This window comes from Pseudoliparis swirei, chromosome 21, assembly GCF_029220125.1.
Source record: "Pseudoliparis swirei isolate HS2019 ecotype Mariana Trench chromosome 21, NWPU_hadal_v1, whole genome shotgun sequence".
NCBI lineage: Eukaryota > Metazoa > Chordata > Actinopteri > Perciformes > Liparidae > Pseudoliparis > Pseudoliparis swirei.
In genome coordinates, this window is record NC_079408.1 from 5,728,690 (window position 1) to 5,750,629 (window position 21,940).

At 44.8% G+C, this 21,940-nt stretch overlaps 1 protein-coding gene across 6 annotated transcripts in view; it reads left to right on the forward strand.

The window, feature by feature from the left end:
- chd3 (chromodomain helicase DNA binding protein 3) overlaps window positions 1-21,101 on the forward strand; it is a 47,122-nt gene extending 26,021 nt beyond the window's left edge. For 4 of the 6 annotated variants that reach the window (XM_056442192.1, XM_056442194.1, XM_056442195.1 and 1 more), the window contains exons 29-40: window positions 30-174; window positions 789-951; window positions 1,061-1,218; window positions 1,792-1,987; window positions 2,105-2,218; window positions 2,311-2,445; window positions 3,612-3,720; window positions 4,564-4,696; window positions 7,650-7,845; window positions 8,515-8,678; window positions 8,966-9,092; window positions 12,251-12,831. In XM_056442192.1, the coding sequence (XP_056298167.1) occupies window positions 30-174; window positions 789-951; window positions 1,061-1,218; window positions 1,792-1,987; window positions 2,105-2,218; window positions 2,311-2,445; window positions 3,612-3,720; window positions 4,564-4,696; window positions 7,650-7,845; window positions 8,515-8,678; window positions 8,966-9,092; window positions 12,251-12,513 (1,903 nt within the window). In that variant the 3' untranslated portion in view covers window positions 12,514-12,831. Of the gene's footprint in view, window positions 1-29; window positions 175-788; window positions 952-1,060; window positions 1,219-1,791; window positions 1,988-2,104; window positions 2,219-2,310; window positions 2,446-3,611; window positions 3,721-4,563; window positions 4,697-7,649; window positions 7,846-8,514; window positions 8,679-8,965; window positions 9,093-12,250; window positions 12,832-19,062 lie in introns of those variants that run through there. The other 2 variants (XM_056442197.1, XM_056442193.1) reach the window with 2 other exon arrangements.
- The last annotated feature ends 839 nt before the right edge of the window (window positions 21,102-21,940 follow it).

Here is a 21,940-nt window from a genome sequence, read left to right on the forward strand (position 1 = left end):
TCTTCCACTTCTCCATCTTCTCGACCAAGAGCGTACGTGTCTCTCTTCATGCGTCACTTGTGCGAGCCGGTGGCCGACGGAGCGGAGACGTTCGCGGACGGCGTGCCGAGGGAGGGCCTGTGCCGCCAGCCGGTGCTCACGCGCATCGGCGTCATGTCTCTCGTCAAGAAGAAGGTCAGAGCAACGGAGACACACGGGGGGGGGGCGGCTATGACACTTGAAGTCCTTAAGACTTCCGTCCTGGTTATTAGAGGTTTCCCCAAACAGCTCAAATAAGCCGTTGCATTGCCTGTGATTGCTTCACAATAAAAGCCAGCCTGTAAGTTGTAACTGATATGATGTTCAGAGAGTGGAAATCATCTAACACATACATGCATCATTTCCTGTAAATCCCTCATGTGAAGGTAAGAGTACCAAAAACAGGGTTTGGATTATATCTTTAACTCGACACCTCCATACAGGAGGGTGTCTACAGCCCCATATGAAGTTATTAAGATGTCTTTAATTCAACAAACTGCAAGACAATATAGTCTTTAGTCTTTTTCCACGGAATAAATCAAGCATTACCTCTTTAAAGATTTTCTGATGACCTTGCAGTTTTCAGTTTGCCAGACATGAATCTTCAATCCAGTTTTGAGTCCAACGTGTTCAAACGTGCTGACATCCTGATATGCTATCTGCGCCAGGATGTATGGTACGCTGCCAGGCGAGCAGGGCATGTGGGTGGTGAGTTTAAATAAGGTGAGCGTGTGCCAGGCGTTTTATTTTGCCGAGCGTTTCTTCTCCAGATCCAGGAGTTTGAGCACATTAACGGGCAGTGGAGTCTTCCAGAGCTCAAGTCTGAGGTCCTCATAGACAAGTCCTCCTCCAGGGCCTCCTCTCCTGCCGTGAAGACCACCACGCCCACCTCCGAGGCCAGCTATAACAACACACCTTGCACCTCCAAGCCAGGTAACCGAGCGTACCGCACGCGGTCATATTTACCGGGTCCAGCAGGGGGCGCCGCGCGCAAAGGGAAGCGGACACGGTTGGAGTTGTGTGTTTTGTGTTTTGTGTGCAGCGACCCCTGCTCCATCAGACAAGCTGGAAAAGAATGGAAAGGAGGGAGAGAAGGAGGAGGAGAAAGAGGAAAGCGAAGCCCAGGCTGATAAAGAGAGAGTGAAGGAGAAGGAAGAGGGGAAAGAGGGGGGCAGCAACAGGACTGCAGACCCCGACGAGGTGGGACACGTGTGGTCTTCATCAGCCAAATCTTTTCTTCCCATCGTCATAGAGATTTCAGTTTTTGCATCTTATGTAGGACAAATAGCCTCGTGCATGTTTTTTTTTTTTTTTTACAAATCCCTTCGACTTTACATTGCTTTCAACATTTTTCCAGAGCTTTCTGTGGTTTCTCTCTCTGTTCTTTCTTCCTTCCACTCAGCCACCGGTTTCTGTTCAATTTGAAACAGCTTGAAAATCAAACTGTCCATTTTTATTATGTAGCAAAGGGCGCAGACTCTAAGATATTTATGCTTTCAGTGGATTCATGGCGGCATTTTCATATCATTAAGAAACCGCAGCATCTTGAAAATGTTTAGAATATGAAATGATTAACAAAAACATACAAAGTCACTGATGGGGCCTGTATAATACACTACTATACCACTATTATATATGCTACTATAAACTTTATAATCAGAATACATTGCTAAATAATGATTCAATAAAACTCAGTCCTGTAAAAAGTGATTAAAAGCAGACATTTGAATATTCAACTCAATGAGTGACTGCATATTGTACTTCTCTCCGCAGCTTTCCTCTTTGACTAAAGACGTGGCACAAAACGTGTCCCCTTGTCAAAGAAACGACGGCAAAGAGGACAGCGACCTGAAAGAGGAGGGGAAGAGAGGAGTTGACATTCTCTCCGCCACGACGGAGGAGAAAAAAGCACAGGAGGAGAGCAAAGAGGAGACGAAACAGGACGCAGAGGTCAAGGAAGAGAAATCGGGTAAAAACCAAAACACGGAAAAGAAACTCGACGTGATGAAATCCGACGTGCACGAACGGATGAGACGGGATGCTGTGGAGAAATGTTGCCCGCGCTGATGTAATGTCTGTTTTATAGAAGGAGGAAAGACGGAGGGGGAGGAGAAGGAAAAAGAAAAGCGGGAGGAGACACCGACGGCAGCTGAAGCGACGGACGCCACGGATAAGGCCGAGGTGTCGGCCGTGAAGAAAGGTACGCTCCGCCGCCTCGCGGCACGCCGCCGTTCTCGAACGGGCGCAATCCGTTCGCTCGAATGATAACGATGTCGTCTTTCTCCGTAACAGAGGAGGTGAAAGGCGAGACGGATGCCGGGAGAGAAGTCAGAGCAGCCAAAGAGGATGCGCCCAAGGCCGACCTGAGGCCCCCCCCCGTGGAGCGGCCTCGCTTCATGTTCAACATCGCAGACGGCGGCTTCACCGGTCAGTGCCGATGATCTATGTGGTGGCTTACGGTAACAGTAATGCGTGTTAGGACTCTATGCCAGGACTTCATTCACCTCTTCCTTTTAGCATCTACATTTACTTCTTCAACATGTATAGAAGCGAATTTTATTTGGTAGTTATCCGCAGAAGAGAAAGATCATGACAGGCGGCTGTGGGTCAGTGGTTAGCAGGTCCGTCTTTCAATCAGGGGGTTGGAGGTTCAATCCCCGCCCTAGTCGATGTGTCCTTGAGCAAGACACTTAACCCGGAATTGCTCCCTGTAGCTGTGTCTACGGTGTGTGAATGTAACAGGATTGTAAGTCGCTTTTGTTAAAAGCGTCAGCTAAATGACATGTAGTGTTATGTAATAATTCTCTTGCACAAACTTCTTCAGGAAGCGGTTCTTCTGAAAGGACAACACATTGAATGGATCTCTCAAAATCCCCCCTTTTCCTTTTTGCACTTCAATATTGTTTTAGAGCTTTTAGAAAAATGTGGATCTTAACCCTCCTGTTACCTTTAGGGTCAATTTGACCCCATTCAATGTTTAACGTCGGTGTTCTTTGGGGTCAATTTGACCCCAGGCTGTTTTTCACTGTGTCAAACATATAAGAAATATCAACTTTTTTATATATTTAAAGGGCTATTTAGGTAGTCAACAAACAAACATGAAGTACCTCACACTTAAACTTGGGAAACAATATTAATTCTAAGAATGTTCTGGAGGTGCTGGGGTCAAATTGACCCAGAGGGTAAAATATGTTAGTAAATGTGAAGGTAACAGGAGGGTTAACAAGAAGTCGATGTACAAGTAAGATACGGCATGAACGTGACAATATCCCGTTGCTCAGGTGCAAGGGATCCCACTTGCTAAGGGCGTTTGGTTTTTAGGTCTGGATGCTTAATTTCAGATCCCACGGAATCCCTGATAGACGACGGGAGTAAAGGTGAAAACGAGTGACTCGGCAGTCTAAATAGCATAACACGTTCCCCATGCTTTCCAGAGCTTCTGTTTGAAAGACAAAATGATCTCCGCCGTGACCACAAACCCCCCGGGAAACGCTCTCTGTGCCGTGGAAACACCTGCGGCCGTGTTTCAAACCGGCCGAGCACTTTCTCTGAGACCGGCCACGTGTTTACGTTGTGTTGGCTTCACCCTGCAGAGCTGCACACTCTGTGGCAGAACGAGGAGCGGGCGGCCATCTCTTCGGGGAAGATGAACGAGATCTGGCACCGCCGACACGACTTCTGGCTGCTGGCGGGAATCGTGATGTATCCTTTTGACGCCGGTTGCCCGAGCGATGACCCCCCCCCCCCCCCCCGTGTTTATTTTTCTGTGCGCCGGCAGAAGCCCTGCGTAATATGTCAACAAGCCAGCCGAGAGCTCAGTAAACAGCCGACTGCAGCGGGTCATTTAGTTCATGTTGTTCCCACTGTTATGGTAATCGAGGCCGTGCATCATTCTGTAATGAGAGCCCCTAAAAAATAAAAAGGAGTGAAATGCTTTGTTTGCTAAAATAACTGCAATGGTTTGTATTTTAGGAAGATAAAACAATCTAGTTAATCACCCTTAAGAAACAAAATCAATGTTCAGCTTTAGGGAATAGCTGAAACTTTTGGCTCAACATTTGCTTTCTTTCTAAGCGTCAGATTGATTTCACTCTCATGTTTTTTGCTGCACTTGGCACACAAACTGGAGTCGGGGGCAAACGGCGAGTCTGGCTGGTTCACGATACCCCACCAGGGATTATTACTGACGTTTTTTATATTTCTGTTTGTGAACGCATTTAGCAAACGAGTTCTCATGAGTGATCTTTAGCGTGAAGCTGTAGCCTAAAGGTCCCTAATTCATCCATCCAAAAACAGAAATGTAAACTTTGGACAGCCTGGTTAGTTGGTTCCCGTTGTTCTTTAACCCCTCGTCTCCTGGCTGCAGCTTTATCGCCATTACAGCATCTAACTCTCATTTCCCACAATGTTGAACTCCTTTAGTTCTGGTGTGCATTGTAACTTTTTCCATTGCAGAAGTAGTTTAAAAGACGGTTACTTTGACCCCGCAGCGTTGCTTCACGCTGTCTCTCTCAAGTGTTCCATGATCCTTGACCCCTGTGCCAGTCACGGCTACGCCCGGTGGCAGGACATCCAGAACGACCCCCAGTTCGCCATCGTCAATGAGCCTTTCAAATCACAGGCGAATAAAGGCAACTTCCTGGAGATGAAGAACAAGTTCCTGGCTCGACGCTTCAAGGTAAGGCGAGACATAGCTTCACCTTGACAAGGGGGGGGAACACCACAAAAGGACTTCAATTACAATTTAAAAACGGGCATTAAAGAGCGTTAGACAATTAAAACAAGCAAAAATAGAATAAGAAAGTTACAGGGCAGTCTAAGGCATTATGAATTGATTTAATTAAAGGCGGCTGCTGAGAGAAAGATATTCAGATTTGGTTATAAAAGAAATGAGAAGTCAGAGTACTGGGGACAGAATGCTGACCTGTCCTAAATGGATGGTCCATAATGTAGAAGATCAGAAATGTTTTTTTGCTTTTTTTGGCGGAAACCAGTGAGTACTTCATAAACCAACAGTAGTATTTTAAAATAAATTCTTTGGCAGATAGAGTCAGTGAAAAGACGTCATAACTGGTGTGATGTGATCTGGACTCGTGCAGCAGCGTTCTGAATCAGCTGCAGCTGTCTTATCACTATTTTTTTGTGAGACCTATAAAGACGCTGTTACGGTAGTCGAGTCTACTGGAGATAAATGCACGGTCAAGTTTTTCCAAATCCTGCTGAGACATAAGTGCTTTAATGATATATTCCTGAGAGTAGACTGATGTAGTAATCATCTTCGTGTTGCTGTTGAAATGCAGGTTGGCTGTCTGAGATCATTCACAACTCTACTCACTATCCAGGGAGCTCTTCTGCGCTGATTATTACATAATTGCTGACCTGAATGTAAGCAGTGATGCAGCGAATATGTCTCTCTGCCTTTTATTATAAGTAAGAATAAGTTAAGAATGGAAGGAGTAACAGAATGCTCTTCCCAAATAATACTTTGTGGCCGTTGGTGTTATAGTTATTCTTACATCACAACTCATGGATTGTCTAAATCGCGTTACTCTCTTTCCTCTCGGCTGTCTGCTATTTTTCCTTCAGCGCAATGCATGATGGTATATATTGTTTAGTAGTAAGTGATTTCAGACAGAGCCCACAATTAAACCAGGTTTTCTGTGTTTTTTAACAAGCTTTAAAATATTCCTCCTTGGCTCCAAAAACAACTTCTTTAGTTGTGCTTTGTTTAATTGAAGAGCATTTTGGAGCATCCCATTGTTTATTTGTTCAATGCACTAACTCAGTGCTTGTAATTGGAACATAGTCTCCTAGTTATATGGTTTTGTAAATGTGTGTGTGCTGTCTGCATAATTCTGGTAACTCATCTAGTTGTTTTCCATAATCTGAACCAGTAAAATCCTAAAGATGTTAAACAGAAGAGGCCCCAGAATGGAGCCCTGGGGAACTCCACATGTCAATCGTGTCCACTCCGAAGTGTAGCTAGTTGCCTATAGGCACAAAGTAGTCCCTTTTCTTCTCGTGGGATTCAAACCACCTATGTACTGTTCCAGGAGGCCCCACGCAGTTTTCCAGTCAGTCTAATAATGTGTTACCGTGTCAAATGCAGCAGTGAGGTCCAGTAAGACCAAGGCTGAAATTCTACCATTGTCTGTAATTGAATAGATGTTACTTAGGATCTTAACAAGAGCAGTTTCAGTGCTGCGGTTTGGTTAAAACCCTGACTGGAAGATCTCAAAACAGTTGTTAAGTGCCAAGAAGTTCAATGATTTGACTTAAAAACGCATCATTTTTTAGATTATATACATATCAAAATACGATTTCTTTTTTTTTCGCGGCTTGCTGACTGCTGTTTTTGGGACTGTGGGATGACACATGAGAGAAGATACATGTTTACAATTTGTAGAAGATCTGGGGCAATGCAATTTAATTTTTTTTTTGAAAAGCCTGTTGGCAGAATATCATGGCAGCAGGACCAGGATTTCAGATGTTGTATAATGTCCTCCAGGTTTTTATGGTTGACCGGATAAAGTTTTGTCATGGTATTTCAATTGACTTTAAGTGGACCCAGGGAAAACACACATCTTGTGCCGGATATGGAGGCACTGGCTGCTTGTCCGAATTTCCGAATTTTGTCAGTGAAGAAAAAGGCAAACTCATTACAGGGCCTTGTAAGAAGGGTTTTTTGGTGGCAGCTCTACTTCCACACAAACAAACTATTTTAGCTAAATTTCGCAGTGTCTTTGATCACCTGACTCGTTTGATGGTCGGATGACAGATGCCCCTACACCCACATGTTGGCGGTACTGCTGACCGCTGCATTTCTGGAGGAGTTCTCATCCTGTTTTTAAGCAGCTCACATGTTTCAGATCCTGCCCTCAACATCCTCATTTGCTGTATCTCTGACTCTTTTACTTTACTCGTTATCCCTCTCTTTTTTTAATGTAAATCTACCATCACGACATTTCCTTTTTGAATATTTTTAGCTGTAACTGGTTGTGTAACAAACTTTCCCCCGTACACACTCCCATGTCTGAATCACTGTATTTCCCTTGAATGTCAACCAAGAGAGAAAAATACATGTTGTTTAAACATATCAGAAAGAGAGGGACTATAATAAGAGCAGGTTGCAAACAAAAACATTATTATTATTATTTTTGTGTGTTCCTTTGTTTAAATGTAAAGTGAGGAGCATACGTTTTTCAGTTCCATCTAAAATGTGTTAATTTACATACATTTCTTCAAATATATATAAATTTTTTGTGTTTTTGAAGCAGATAGTTTTTTAGAATACATCAAGTTGTTCGTGTTTTGGGTGAATTTATTTTCCTAATTGTTTATTTGCCAAGTACGTTTCACATACAGTGCAAGAAATTTGAAAAGTGCAGAACAATAAACATATACATAGAATAAAACAATAGAAAAAAAATTTGACATCTGGCTAGTTTGATGCACTTATTAATTAAATGTGTGCAAGAATCTACTTTTCTACAAGATGCTAAGCTAACAGGAAAACACATATGCACACACACACATGCACACACTCGCGATAATAAAATGCCCTTATATAATCCCTTATATAATTGATAAACAAACCCATTGACCTGCGTATTTGACCTCTCGCCCTCCAGCTGTTGGAGCAGGCGCTGGTCATAGAGGAGCAGCTGCGACGGGCCGCCTACCTGAACATGACCCAGGACCCCAGCCACCCGGCCATGGCGCTCAACGCACGCTTTACGGAGATGGAGTGCCTCGCCGAGTCACACCAGCACCTCAGCAAGGAGTCGCTGGCGGGCAACAAGCCGGCCAGCGCCGTCCTGCACAAAGGTCAGGGACGATCGCAACGAAAAAAATGTTTCTCCTTTAAAAACAAACACACGTTGCCAGAGACAGGCGGGCGTATTTTGAGAAAGTGCGAAAGCTCGGCAGAAGACGGATAACCGCAGCCGTAGAATAAAAGAGAGTATGCATCGACGCATCTCGCGGCGCTGTTGTGCAATCCGTCTTCCTTCCTGCAGAGACCATATCACTCTGCCTGAAGCTGACTTCAGTCGAGCCGAGCAGATACGCTTACACGCTGTTAAGCGATAGCTCCAAACATTTCCTCACTGGCGAGTCTGTCCATGTTTATGTTGTTCTGTCCAACAGGAGAACACGCTCAGCGCGCTGCTGTCGTTTCTGTCTTTCTGCACGTTAACTGTGCTGAACATTCATAACATTTATTAATCACGTTGCACAGCGACTCTGCCGGCGTCTAATCAGTGATTAATTATACGCAGGGATGTGATGACAGAGTGAAACCTCTTGTAAAAATAGAAGTAGAAAAGTGCTATTTGGGAAATTAAAATCCACAAAGCTCTGCGACGATGAGACTGTTCGTGGAATACTTTACAGCGTGACTAATGGGAGGTTTAAAAGAAGCAGGAAGTAGGAGCGAAAGTGTGACGTTATGGATCGGGAGGGAAGCGGTTGATGTGTGTTTGGTTGCTGTTGCAGTGTTGAACCAGCTGGAGGAGCTGCTGTGTGACATGAAGGCCGACGTGACCCGGCTACCGGCCACGCTGGCCAGAGTCCCGCCCATCGCCGCCCGCCTGCAAATGTCCGAGAGGAGCATCCTCAGCCGGCTGGCGAGCAAGGGCACTGAGATGCACACCCCCCCGGTCAGAAGCCTGCTTTTAAACGCACTCTCTTAAACACACACGGAAAAAACCCTCGCAAGACGAAAACTGCTCGAGCTGCCTGCAGACAGTCGAAAAAGAATAGATGGAGGACACCCAATAAAACTGTAGAGCCCATTATCTTGTCACCCACCTGTGGATTTTTCCACAAAGGTCTCGATTGTTTTTCAGCTTGCATAACTTCAAAGTGGTTTGTCTTACTTCCCCCTTTCATTTCATAAATCGTATCCTCTATTCACAAAAATAACAACGTCCCTTCCTCTGTGCAGCCCATCCCTTCAGGACCCTACGCCACCCCTCACAACTACGGAGCCCCCTTCACCCCCGCACCCCCTAGCGCCCTACTCATGGGAGGAGCCAACTACGGTCACATGTCGCCCGGATCCTTCATATCAGGTCAGTGTTTGAAGTTCCATTCACATCCGCTGCTGCTGTCAATATTGGCTTCGTCAGACGTCGGATCCGTCGTTGTAGACGGAACATGTGCCGACAAGTATTGCTGAGAGGATCTCAGGATTTAAAACATATATTGCAGGATTACGAGCAGAATATGTTTTTTTAAGTAATGCCTGAGAAACCTGGGGGAAAAGAAAGGTCCAGAATTCTTCTGTTTTGAGATCTCACTTTGAAACTGCTGAGCGGGCAAGTTGAGAGCTCACCTGCCTGTGTGTGAACCTGTGGGTGAGAAAGTGAGAAATGGATGTGTTCCAGTTGGTGATTAAAAAGAACACATCAGAAGTTATTAAGGCATCCGTAATTATCGCATTCAAGGTGATATTATTCAAGCGTACCAGTTTGTTTGATCTCTCTGACAGTTGGCAAACGAGCGGTCTGATTTATGCTCCCTTGCGTGGGTGAAGGATTCCTTTGAATATTCAGCCTTCTTTTTTTGTGATCGAAGATAATTTTGCCAAGATTTTTGGACAGGAAATGACTTTGCGAGCTCAAGCAGAAAATACTAATGTATCAAAGTAAAGACATTTAAAGGGGCAGTGCACCATTTCTACACAGGACGTTCTGTTTACTTGTCCGCCGGGGAACACTGTGATGTCTTCTGTGGCTCCGGAGGGGGAAAATAACCCAGGTGATGTCCGAGTGATGTCATCGGGGCTTGAAGATTAGGTGAGGGGGGGGCATGTGGTTTGATAGATGCAGGGGAGGAGTGTCTAACTGACTGCGTTGCATTATGGGAAGTGTAGGATCCAGTGTTTTGGAGCTAGAGCCATATTAGGGAATCTTTCAGCCTGTGATGCTTTGATTCTTTGCAATGCGTTTCTTGAAAGTCTCACATAAACATGAATTATGTCCTGCTCCTTTAAGTTCACTTCATGACTGAGTATTGATTTCAGCATGGAGATTTGCACATCACACAATATGTATTGTCTAACATCACTGAAAGGAGACTTTTCCCATGTTTTCTTTTCTTATTTCACCATCAACAATCTCAGTGTCATGAATCTGCATTTGAAGCACTAATCACAGCTCTGGTGGATTCTGTAGCCTCAGCGCTCCACGACACCCTGACAGAGGAGCACAACTCCAGCTTCGGAGATCTGGACTTGATTACTTGGCAACTTGCAGGGATGATGGGCAACACCAGTCCAAAATGTTTCTTCTATTTAAAGATATCATCTGAGGAATTTTCATCTTTATATGGTTATGTTGCAGCGGAAAAACATTCAGCGAGGAGAATCAAAAATGACTTGACTCCGGGAATGTGGTTTGTCAGGAAAACATCTATGAGCGATAGTTCTGTGATCCAGTACAATGGTATTGAACTCTTCAATTTCAATGTAAGCCTTTAATATGTGGAGAAAAGGTCTACCGCGTGGCTTCTAAAGCAGCGCTGTTTAAAGCACTTTGAGGAGACACTCTATCTCCCCGAGCGGCTTAAGTTGGGAAATCTGCGAAGATCTAGAAAGGAGTGCATGCTGGAAAAACACATCTGCAGCAGAGGTTTCTGATGTGGTTGCCAGACACACACCTGAAATAGACATTTCCAAAATCAAACACAAACGTGCTGCATTGCTATATTAAGGCATTTTCATCTCCCGACATGTCCAACCTCAAAACCTCCATACTCGGCAGTAACGACACATTGCGCAACAACAAAAATATTCTTTTTTTTCTCAAACATATCATGTCTCTCATTACGTATTGATTAAAAAAAAAAAAAAGCGTCAGAGTTCAAATGATAAAAAAAGAAAGAATCTGTTTTGGCCTCCCCACCTGCAGTCTGTCAGCGCACAATTTATTTTCTTTGTGTAATCGGTTTTGGTAACGGCAGCATGTGCTCACCAGACGCACTCTCCGCTCTGCATGTGTGTTTGTGTTGGGAGATGTTTAGATAGCGGCGATGTGGCAGAGATAACTGGTAGAACCTGATATTCCCCAATAGCTTTGCCCTATAAAAAACAAAACCCCACAACACCCAGCTCTCTCCACGCCGAGCCGGCCTCTCACTCGGTGTATCTTGATTTATGTAATTGTAGACTTGAGACATCTGTCGAAGGCATTGCGTTTGAGCGAGCGAGAGCCTATCTCTGAAAATGTCATTATGCTCCGTGTCTGGCCAACGCCAAGAAAACATTCGGACTTTATACCGAGGTATTTCGAGAGGGACGGAAACCGCAGAAGGAGTTTGGTTGTGTAAACGCCGTGTCGTGACTTGTGAACCGGCAGGAGGGCGGGGCCTCAGCGCCCCGGCGGTTCAGAAATAGTCGCGCGTGAGTTGTGTTGTTCCGTGTTTTTTTTTTTCACTTGCGGGGAGCCTCGCCGCCGGGCCGCCGGGAACATCCCGGACTCTGGCAGGGGCACAGAGCGTGCAGCGAACGAGGCCACGTTTATGGTCTTGATTGGGGTCGCGCTGGTTCCTGACCTTTTTAGACTCAGACGGGGGGGAGGGAAGAAAGTGAGCCGCAAGAAATAGTTGAGTTAAAACAACACAATTCTCTGATTTCGTGACCTCCTAGCTTCCCTCCATTAATAGCTTCTCTCTCCCGAGAGAAGCTCCCTCGCTTGAGTACACAAAACATATCCAGAAATATGCATGTCTGCCGTGGCACTCTTTAGACTACACATCCACTGCTTCAGCTGAGAAATGTAACAATGCTCCAATGAAGGATTGTTTTGTGCCATCTCACGCATGGCAATATCTCCTCTGCATTTGCACAATATCTTGTATTGCTTTTTTGGAACACCCCGTTTCAGCCGGCTGTTCTGCCACGAGGAAGCTACTCATCTGCACTGAAGGAGTCCCACGTTCTACTTCATCCTCTGGGGGCGTAGAAATTAGGCAGATTTGCCCTGCAAGTGGAACTCACTGGTTCGAGCCCCCGCGACTGCCAGCGCCCGACCTGCTGAAGTGTCCTTGAGCAGGACACTGAAACTCCGCCAGCTCCGGTAGCTCCCCCACTGACCTCTGACCTCCCCGCATTGGAAGGGAGGCAGGCGAACTAAAAGAGAAATCCCCTTCGGGGACCAGTAACGTGTGACATTATCCTGCTCCCCTCTCCGAGTCTCCACTACAGTCTGCCGCTTGTCTGCCCCCACAGAAGCCGCCGCCGCTGCTGGGGCCACCGGGGGAGCTGCTTGGGGAGCTGCCGGAGGGCCAAACGCTGCTTGCCAGAAGACCAAGGAGCACGATGTGGTGCAGCGGCAGCGAGTGGTGGACCTTTGGAAGGACGGCAAGTCCGAGGGGGCCATCGGGCAGGAGCTGAGGATGCCCAAGTCCACGGTGCACAGCATCATAGTCAAGTACCGTCTCAGCAACACGGTGGAGAACCTGCCGCGCAACGGCCGACCAAAGAAGCCATGAAGGAAGGACACGTGGATGAAAACGTCCAGGAATGTAACCGAAACGGAGACAGTGAAAGCTGAAAAGGAGAGATGAATGCCTGAGGAAGAAGTCCAAAGAGGACCCAAGGACAGAGCACTTTGACACTGCTGGAATGTGGGGATTAGAAAGGGAGAAGTCGAGCTCACTGGTTGGATGCAATGAAGACGGGAGGCAAAAAAGGAGAAGGACATGAAAAGTGAAAAGACGTGGCGGCACTTGAAAGAAAACAAGCAATCAAACTGCAGAGCGTGAGGGAGAGAGAGGGCCAAGAAAAGGAGGGAGAGGTGAAAAGCTGGCTCTGACATCAAGCACTAATGATGCATGGGAGGCTGGAGGGGGGGGGGGAGCCGGAGAGACAGAAAAAAAGGAGAGATGACCTGTCTGGAACAAACATATCCTTGAAGGGAAAATGCGCTGCTGAAAAAAAAAAGGAGCCCAACAATCTTACTTTGAGGGGAAAGACGTCTGGACCGAAGGGTGGAAGAAGAAGAAGAAGAAAGACAGTGTGTTAATGTAATCACAGGTTTTCAGGAATTCAGATATGCAGGGCGAAGTGGAGAAAAATGCAGAACAAAGAAGGATTTTATTTTCTTTTCTTTTCTTTTTCTGTTTTCTGCCGAAAGAGATTTCCCCCCCGGATCAATTCTTCATGGGACTGAACAAGCCCGTCCCCTCGCCCCGACCCTGTACTCCCTCATTCCTCCGTCTCTCTTTCTCAGTATCACGGACAGACACATACATATATATATGTATACAGCTATACACACTGTGGACCTCACACACAACCTGAAAACCTTGCAAAGAACTTTATTTATAACTCAAAATGGAAAAAGGGATGAACACTCATTTTAGATTAGATACATTATCTACCAGAATAAAAAGGAAAGAAAGAAAAAAAGAAGGGAATAAGAGAGTTTTCTACGTATAAAACACGGACTCTTTTGCTCCAGCATTCCTGAGTCCAACCAGGCATAAAAACAAGAGCCGTCGATATGAGAAACGAAGCCGTTGCCTTTGTCCAACAGTCAGTAGCAACGTTGCTCTGAGAAATGTACTGTATTAAAAAGCATATTTACTATTGCACCTTTGTAGGGGGGGGGGGGGGGTCACTAAAAGGGGAATATCACTCCACGTATCATAATATCACAAGCCTCATTGCTGCAACAAAAAAACATATATATATATATATATACAAAATCTGTATATACGAGCTGGTCTTCCAAAAGTTTAAGACTGTCAGGAGGAAAAAAGGGAGACTCGCTTTGAAGCTCGAGGAGACATTTTTCGTTCCTCGAGCTTCTTCATTGTGACGGCGGTGATGGATTCCACGACGGAAAATGTCCCCCGATCCCCGAGAAAATAAAACACTGTCTACCGAGCCATCGTTTTTTTTCCAGCTCGGTGTGACATCCCAGAGTAAAGAGCAGGGAAAACTCCTCCGCCTTGTTTCTGGAAGGAAGAGAGGTGAACAATAAGTTTTTCAAAATGTCCAAATATAAGGCGTGTGAGTATTTTTAAGCTAGAATTGAGTGGTATTTCCCTTTTAAGCTGAAGGGACATAAAGACCAGAGAAGTGTTGCAGTGGTGCGGCCTGCAATGAAAGATGAACGTTTGTGTGAAGGAATGTTGTGTGTCTGTGAGTGAGCTTTGTGTGTGTGCATGGTAGCATTTAAATGGTATTGTTAAAAATATAACAATGTTTTTCACAAACCGGAACAATATTTAACTTTCATCCGAACACAAATGCAACCGTACAAGAATTTGACTAAAGATGCAGTTTGAGGACCCGATCACACCCAGAAAAACATCACCAGCTAAACCAATGAGTTTCCAATGGGATGGATGGTGCTTGCACTGCTCTTAGTTTTTAAAAAAAGAAGGTTTTCATGAAAAAGTCTAAATATTCTCAACCTTTCAGCAGGCAGAGGAGCAATGTTCCTGTTTTCATGTCGGTAGATATATTAGCAACATTGGGACGATGATAAATGCTTAATATCAGGAGTTTTAATGATGATGAGCTAATTCAAGTACTATTATATAATGTGTCTGCTTGAATCCATTTGTCATCCCTGTCAATCCAATTGAGATCTCCCGGTTGTCCGTTTCACCGCCTTTCCGCTCATTGTTTTGGTTTGTACGTCTTTTTTCTGTTTCGGTTCAGTCTCACCGGTCTCATCGACGTCGTTAACCAGCTGCAGGCAGCTGTTTTGTGTGAGAAAGCTCTTATAAATCCACTGTATCCTACCCGTCCAGCCCTCAAAGACACACACAGACACAGTTAGCGACTAGCTGGGGAACATAGCGTAGCATCGAGCAGCTAACGGGACAGAAAAGTCCTTCAGGAGTCGGTGGAGACCAAAACCGAGCTAAAAGGAGAGAACGTGCACTCGACTTGCTCCTTGTTGAATAACAAGCCCACGAGATGATGTGTGCATAGTGCGCTGCCCTTTAAGTGCTGCAAAATAATCCCGTAATGCAATAAATATCTGATCAGTGAATAAGTGACCAAGGCTAGGAACCTCACCGACATTCAATACTTGATGATGTCCAATACTCTCATCATGAGGTGAGATTCCCAGTCTGAAAACACACATTTAACACACACACACACAGGAGCATAGAACTATATTTTCCCCAGTAAACTTCTCGTTTGATTACTTACACATTCTTGCGACACGTGGCTGTATGCCAACCGTCTCAAGTTTCCATTGAGCAGACTTTTAAAGCCAAAGTCGAGCTTTTTTTGGGGGGGTTCCTGACCACTTGCCAGTTCGGAGGCAGAAGGTTGTCCCCGACGAACGCTCTGGGCAGAGATACACTCGCACAAAGCTTTTTTTTCGGCGAGCGAGAACGCTGCGCTTCCTGCCAAGATGGCCGCGTTCACTTCCAGCAGATAGTAGCGGCCAAGAATGTTTAAATTGTCTTTCTGGAGTGCAGATGCTCTACCCGGTGAAGTCCCGGAGCGCCAGGGGGAGAGGAGAAGAATACGTTTGAGGAATTCCTGAAGATAATGTCCAGGTGTGGCCTGTGGGATTCATCATACCTTTTACTGTAACTGTAGATATCGATGCCAACCCGATGCGTTGGTGAAACAATGTGCGCTGCTACTGAGAAGGGATGGAGGAGTGTGGCTCCGCAGAGGGATTCTGTCATCAGGGGCCACCGCGTCTCGTTGGTCGTGAACCGTGGCTTCCTGTTTACCTTCACGGCTTCTTCACCTCCTTTGCCTTTTATGTCGAGTCCGAGTCGTTCGGGATCACCGCTGGTGATTTAAATATGACGTCCAACGGTGAGCCTGTTTACAGTGGAATCAAACTTGTGTTTTGCATTAAGAAATCCGGCAGTAATCTAAACAAGATGCAGTGAACTATTTGAACTATCTGAATCCGTGGTGGATTACGGCATAAACAATGACATCTACGATCTACAGTGGAATGTGAAGACGTTGAATAGCTATTACAAAAATATTTAACAAATAGCCTCCTGTCCTCAATCAGGTTTGATTTCATGAAAGTCGAAAAAGTGATTTAAAAAACAGAAATATACTGGTTTATTTATAGATTTTGTTGTTATAATTTGACGTTCGTCCGTCTCGTGAACTCGTGATCTCAGGAATGCCTGGAGGGAGTTGCTTCAAGTTTGCCACCGACGTCCACCTGAACTCAAGTTTAACCGGTTTTATAATTTGAAGGTCACTGTGACCTTAGAAAACACAACCATGGCCACAACTCTAGAATCCATCTGCTAATTATGAGGCGCAAATGTCGTGATGACATTTCGTAAAAAGACGGATGGATGTAAACTGCAACTTGACGCCGCGGTATATATATATATTTTTTAAATTAAATGTACATCATACATTTATTTTCTTTTAAGTATCCTTTTTACTCGTTTTTTTTTTTTACATTTAGGATTAAATGTGGGACGTTTTACAAAATGTACCAATAAGCGCTCTCTAGTGGACAAAGTGTGTCATCACATCTTTTCCATTTCTGCACTGCACTTTCTTGATGTTTTAATGGCGGCGGCGACACATCGGACGGGCTCTAGTTTCTCCGTCCTCTCCTCTTCCAGAGCACTCGTTTATTTTTTTTTCCATCTCACGATCCCTCTCTCTTCTTCTTGTTCTTCTGCCTCTCTTTTTTTCCTCCTCTCGCTCTACTCCTGTAATTCCTCGTGCTCTTTCACCCAGTCTTCACCTCGATTTGTTTTGCTTCTTATCAGATTGTGTCCGCCCACACACACACACACACACACACACGCTCACTGACTCTCTTCTTTCTCTTCCCCTTTGTTGGCCTCCTTTGGCAAAATGCCACCAGCTTCCCCACCTCTGGTTCTAGAGACACACACATAGTTAGACCCCTCCCCAAGCGTCTTCAGCTCAATGCACTCCTTATCAAGGCTTTGATCTGCACGGGGGTGTCACGACAATTTATCTTTCCCCCGTGGCGCGAATGAGAGAAGTGCGCTGTTGGTCTATTCCTGGCTTTGTTTTGAAAGCAGCGCTCCGCTCGCCGAGCAGATTCACGATAGCGCACAAATGCAGGAGCCACAGATCCCTCTCGCCGGCCAGCTGTGCAGTCGTGGAGAGAGAAATTAATTTCCATGCTTGTGTGTGTGTGTCTGTGACCTCATGTGCCTGTGTGTGTGTGTGTGTTACTCATTGCAGGCCTCACTTTCTCCAGGTTGACAGTTATGCATTCTGGGTATTGTCATTATTGTAAACATGCTACTTGTGTATGTAATGAGACATATTGATGAACTGTTTTATGCAAGTTTGCTCATTATAAAGATGATCAAAGTATTATAAGCGAGGCTGGATGCAGTTTCATTTCCACACCTCGGTGGCATGACCATAAATACACGGGAGATGATTGGCAGCTTCCCATTTCATTCCTTGATCCCTTCCCCTAGCAGAGGCTAGGAAGTGAGAAGGAACTGTTGCGTATGCGCTGCAAGTTGTAGTTTCGTCTTTTCTTCCTTTTCAGTCAAATCTTTTCACCATTTTTTTCAATAAGGATCAGAACGTGAAGAACGACGAGCACGTTGAGCCTCTCTGTCGTGGGTCTGGTCGACTGTCATGACGTCTGGCCTGGTCACGGTGTCAGAAATACTACAAGTACTGCAGAGCCTTTCAAACTGTGACCCTGTTCTTGGATTACTTGGAAACATGCAACTAAGAAACATCCACATAACATAGTAGTGGTAGTGGTAGTGTTATTAGTAGTAGTGTTGTTAGTAGTAGTGGTGGTAGTAGTGGTGGTAGTGTAGTGGTGGTGGTGGTGGTGGGTAGTAGTGGTGGTGGTGGTAGTGGTGGTGGTAGTGGTAGTGGTGTAGGTGGTGATGGTAGTGGTAATGGAGGTGATGGTAGTGGTGGTGGTAGTGGTGGTAATGGTGGTGGTGGTAATGATGGTGGTAGTGGTGGTGGTGGTGGTAGTGAGTGGTGGTGGTAATGGTGGTGGTGGTAATAGTGGTGGTGAGTAATGGTGGTAGTAGTGGTGGTAGTAGTAATGGTGGTGGTGAGTGGTATGGTGGTGGTGGTAATTGGTGATGGTGGTGGTGGTGATGGTGGTAGTGGTGGTGGTGGTGGTGGTAGTATTGGTGGTGGTGATGGTAGTGGTGGTGGTAGTGATGGTGATGATAATTGGTGGTGGTAAGTGATGGTGGTGGTGGTGGTATTGAAGTGGTAATGGTGGTGGTGGTGGTGGTAGTAATGGTGGTGGTGGTGGTGGTGGTGGTGGTAATGGTGGTGGTGGTGGTGGTGAGTGATGGTGGTGGTGGTGGTGGGGAATGGTGGTGGTGGTGGTGGTGGTGGTGGTGGTAATGGTGGTGGTGGTGGTAATGCAGTGGTGGTGGTGGCAGTGGTGGTGAGTAATGGTGGTGGTAGTGGTGGTGGTGGTGTAGTGGTGGTGGTGGTGTGGTGGTGGTGTAGTGGTGGTGGTGGTAGTGGTGGTGGTAGTGGTAGTGGTGGTGTAGTGGTGGTGGTAGTAATAGTGGTGGTAGTAGTAGTGGTAGTAATAGTAGTAGTGGTAGTAGTAATAGTAGTGGTAGTAGTAGTAGTAGTAGTAGTGGTAGTGGTAGTAGTAGTAGTAGTAGTAGTGGTAGTAGTAGTGGTAGTAGTAGTGGTAGTAGTGGTAGTAGTAGTAGTGGTAGTAATAGTAGTAGTAATAGAAGTAGTAGTAGTAATAGTAGTGGTAGTATTAGTAATAGTAGTAGTAGTGGTGGTAGTAGTAGTAGTTGTAATAGTAGGACTTCGTCCAGATGTCAAACCTATTATATTATTATTATAACCTATAAGCCTATTGAGTCTACCGTGTACATAAATAAATACATCCTTTCATATCTAGAAAATGTCCCACATTCTGAATCGGGTCGGGACTACCGCTCCTGTGAAGTGTCATGTATGAATGTTTTTAACGGTCATGGTTGTTCCTCAGTTGTTTCCTCAGTGCGTCGCCGTGTCAGCGATAACGTCCTCTGTGAGGGACGGAGACTCGCTGAACTGACCCGTCTCTCCCCCTGCAGTGTTGAACGGGCCGTCCATGTCTGTGAAGAAGGAGTGGGAGGCCGAGCTGCTCGTCAACCGGCAGGAGCAGCGCAGCGGAGAGGTCATCTGCATCGACGACTAGGCTGCACACACACACACACACACACACACTGAAAACCATCTGTTACAAGATATCGTGGTAAACGCTGTTCAGAACATTGGACTACACAAACAGTATTAAAACTAATTGATTGACTAAGGGTGCACTCATTGACCCGCTTGTTATTGTACTTCACACACACAGACACACACACACACATATATTCACGCCTCTGAAACTTTGCAGACTGGTACACCCCTAAAAACTACAATCACACACACATACATACAGTGCATAAACACACACACACACACATATACAGTGCATACGATCCATATTGTTTCATAACTTCTTGTGACCTTTTCTCGTCTGCCTCAAACCATTATACTCCTCATAAGTGGGCCTCTTCACACAGGCCTCCTCCTCTTGGGATGCGTCTAACCTCACACACACACACACACACACACAACGCTCAACCAACCTCAATCCGAGAAACCTTTAGATCTCACAATAAACCATTTAATCCTCCTCCTCACGTCAGGAAGCTGCATGTAAAACTAAAATAATTTCTTCCGCCTCACTCCATCCCCCTGACGCATGCGCTAGTCACAACAATGCTGTCTCGTGGAAAGGGGGGAACACAATTATAAATTGGCGTCAAGCTGTGCCTACAGTCGTTTTAATTCTGTTTCCAATTCTCCCAGAAGTCCGAGCAGCTCCTGGTTTTTTTCTTTCTTTTATCAGAGGTACATGTTCGGATGAAAACAAGCGCAGATACGATAACTATATTCAGGACTTGTTTGACCACATTACTTATTTGCCCCACCCCGCTTCCCGGGTTCTAGTTTATGTAAAGAGCTTTGAGGTATTTTGGGGGTTATGATGCTATTTTTCAGTAACCTCATATGAATGTTTATTACCTTTTTAATAAGAAAGTCAGTGTTATTAAAACCCATCCATCACCTTGAACTCTCCTCTTGATGACCCTCTCCTCCCTCCCCCCCCCCCACCCACAAGTTTCTATTTCTTTCTACAAAATCCTGTGATATACTTTGCATATTTAAACAGCTCATTCGTGTTCTCTTGTGTTTTTACTCCCGCGATTATGAGCATTGTCGTCGTCGTCGATGTCGCTGTCGTTCTCGCCGTCGCTGTTTGAGAAAGAGCTTCTACCAAAAGAGACATTTTTTTTTTGTTTTGTAAGGATAAACGATGGGAAAACGATACAGTGTGTGCGACACGCCAACGCACCACTTCGCCATGTTTGTCCCATAATTACAAGAGAACACAAACGAAGAAGTTGAGCTAACTTCAGAGGTAGAAGATATATTACAAGAAAACGTGCTTTTCTTGCTTACTTTTTAGATTTGGGGCTTGCAAATGACATATACATATTTAGATAATAGGCCATATGTAACCCTAAATGCTTCTATGGGCAGAGAGAAAATGTATACTATCTTACATGAGTTAAAAGACACAGTTATTATCTGGAAAATCGAAGGCTGGAAATCCATTTTATATACCGCATCATTAAAAAAAACGCCTTAAACATAGCGGAAGAAATGTAAAATCATCAAACTGAATTAAGAACCTGATGTCAACCTGTAAATCCAAGTCAGAGTCTGCTTTTAAGTTACACACATTTAAAAACAGATAGTTACTGTAGGAGTTAATTTATCTCATGAACCCAGGACATTTTGCGCTGATCTTTCCAGGTATTAAGTTTTAAAAATTGTGTTTCATATCAAAGTTTTTGCAACCCCTGAACTAAAATGTTCAAAAGCACTTAGTTCTTTTTTCCACTTTTATTTTGTCCTCTCTCCAGATTTCTGTGTTGATTTCTAGGTATCTCGTGTCACTGTATGTCGTGGTGCCGATGAACTGATGAGTGGCAGTGAAACATGTCGATGATGATGCATCTTTTTTTTCTTTCTTTCTTTTTTTGTTTGTAATAAAACTGAATGAAATGATACAAAGCACCGAGTGTGTGTGTGTTATTCTTTTGAGAAGTGTTTTATGAGGATTAAGGATAAATTCTAATCATGTTGGTGATTCCCTGACTTTAAATCGAGCCCCATCATCAAGTCAAGTGTTATTCAAAGATGTTCTATAACAAAGAGGATGCATTACAAGCAACGCTAATGGAATACGATTGAAGTTGTATACACTTCCTGCTTTCTAAGATTATTACACAGCCAACATCCATATTTAACATTAAGACAGATAGTTATTCAGATCTCGCACAAAGTTCAGTTGAGTGAGCGAATCGATCATAATCTGTGTTCATCTTCATTTCTCCCATTGGAGTTATTATAATGTGCAGGTCTCTTAAAGGGCCGGCGCGGTGGCAAAACCCACGTACCCGATTCAAGAAGATGAAGCTTTTTTCTTTTTACACGCACACTGTATGTAACGTACGTACCGCTGCATGCAGTGTGCATTCAACTGGGACGCACTAATTATTACTCTGCGTTCCCACACGACGCTTGACTATTTAGCGTGCCAGAAAATGATTTAGTATGTCCCAATATATAGTATGTCAAATGCAGTATGCCAAAATTACCAGGATGTGGGCTAGAAGGTCAAAGTGCAAGAAGCCATGTTATGAGGAAGTAGATTTAATTCATCCTGCATGAAACAGTGATAATCAATTGTATGCACAGCTGCAAATGTTTTCTCAGAGAGGTTACTAAGTTATGTTTTTACTGACTTAGACAAGTTACAAAAGTAAAATGTCTTCAAAGTAACGTCTCTGCGTGGCTTGATTTCATGCCCTCACTTTTCATGACTTTACTCATGTAAATGCAGATTGGAAA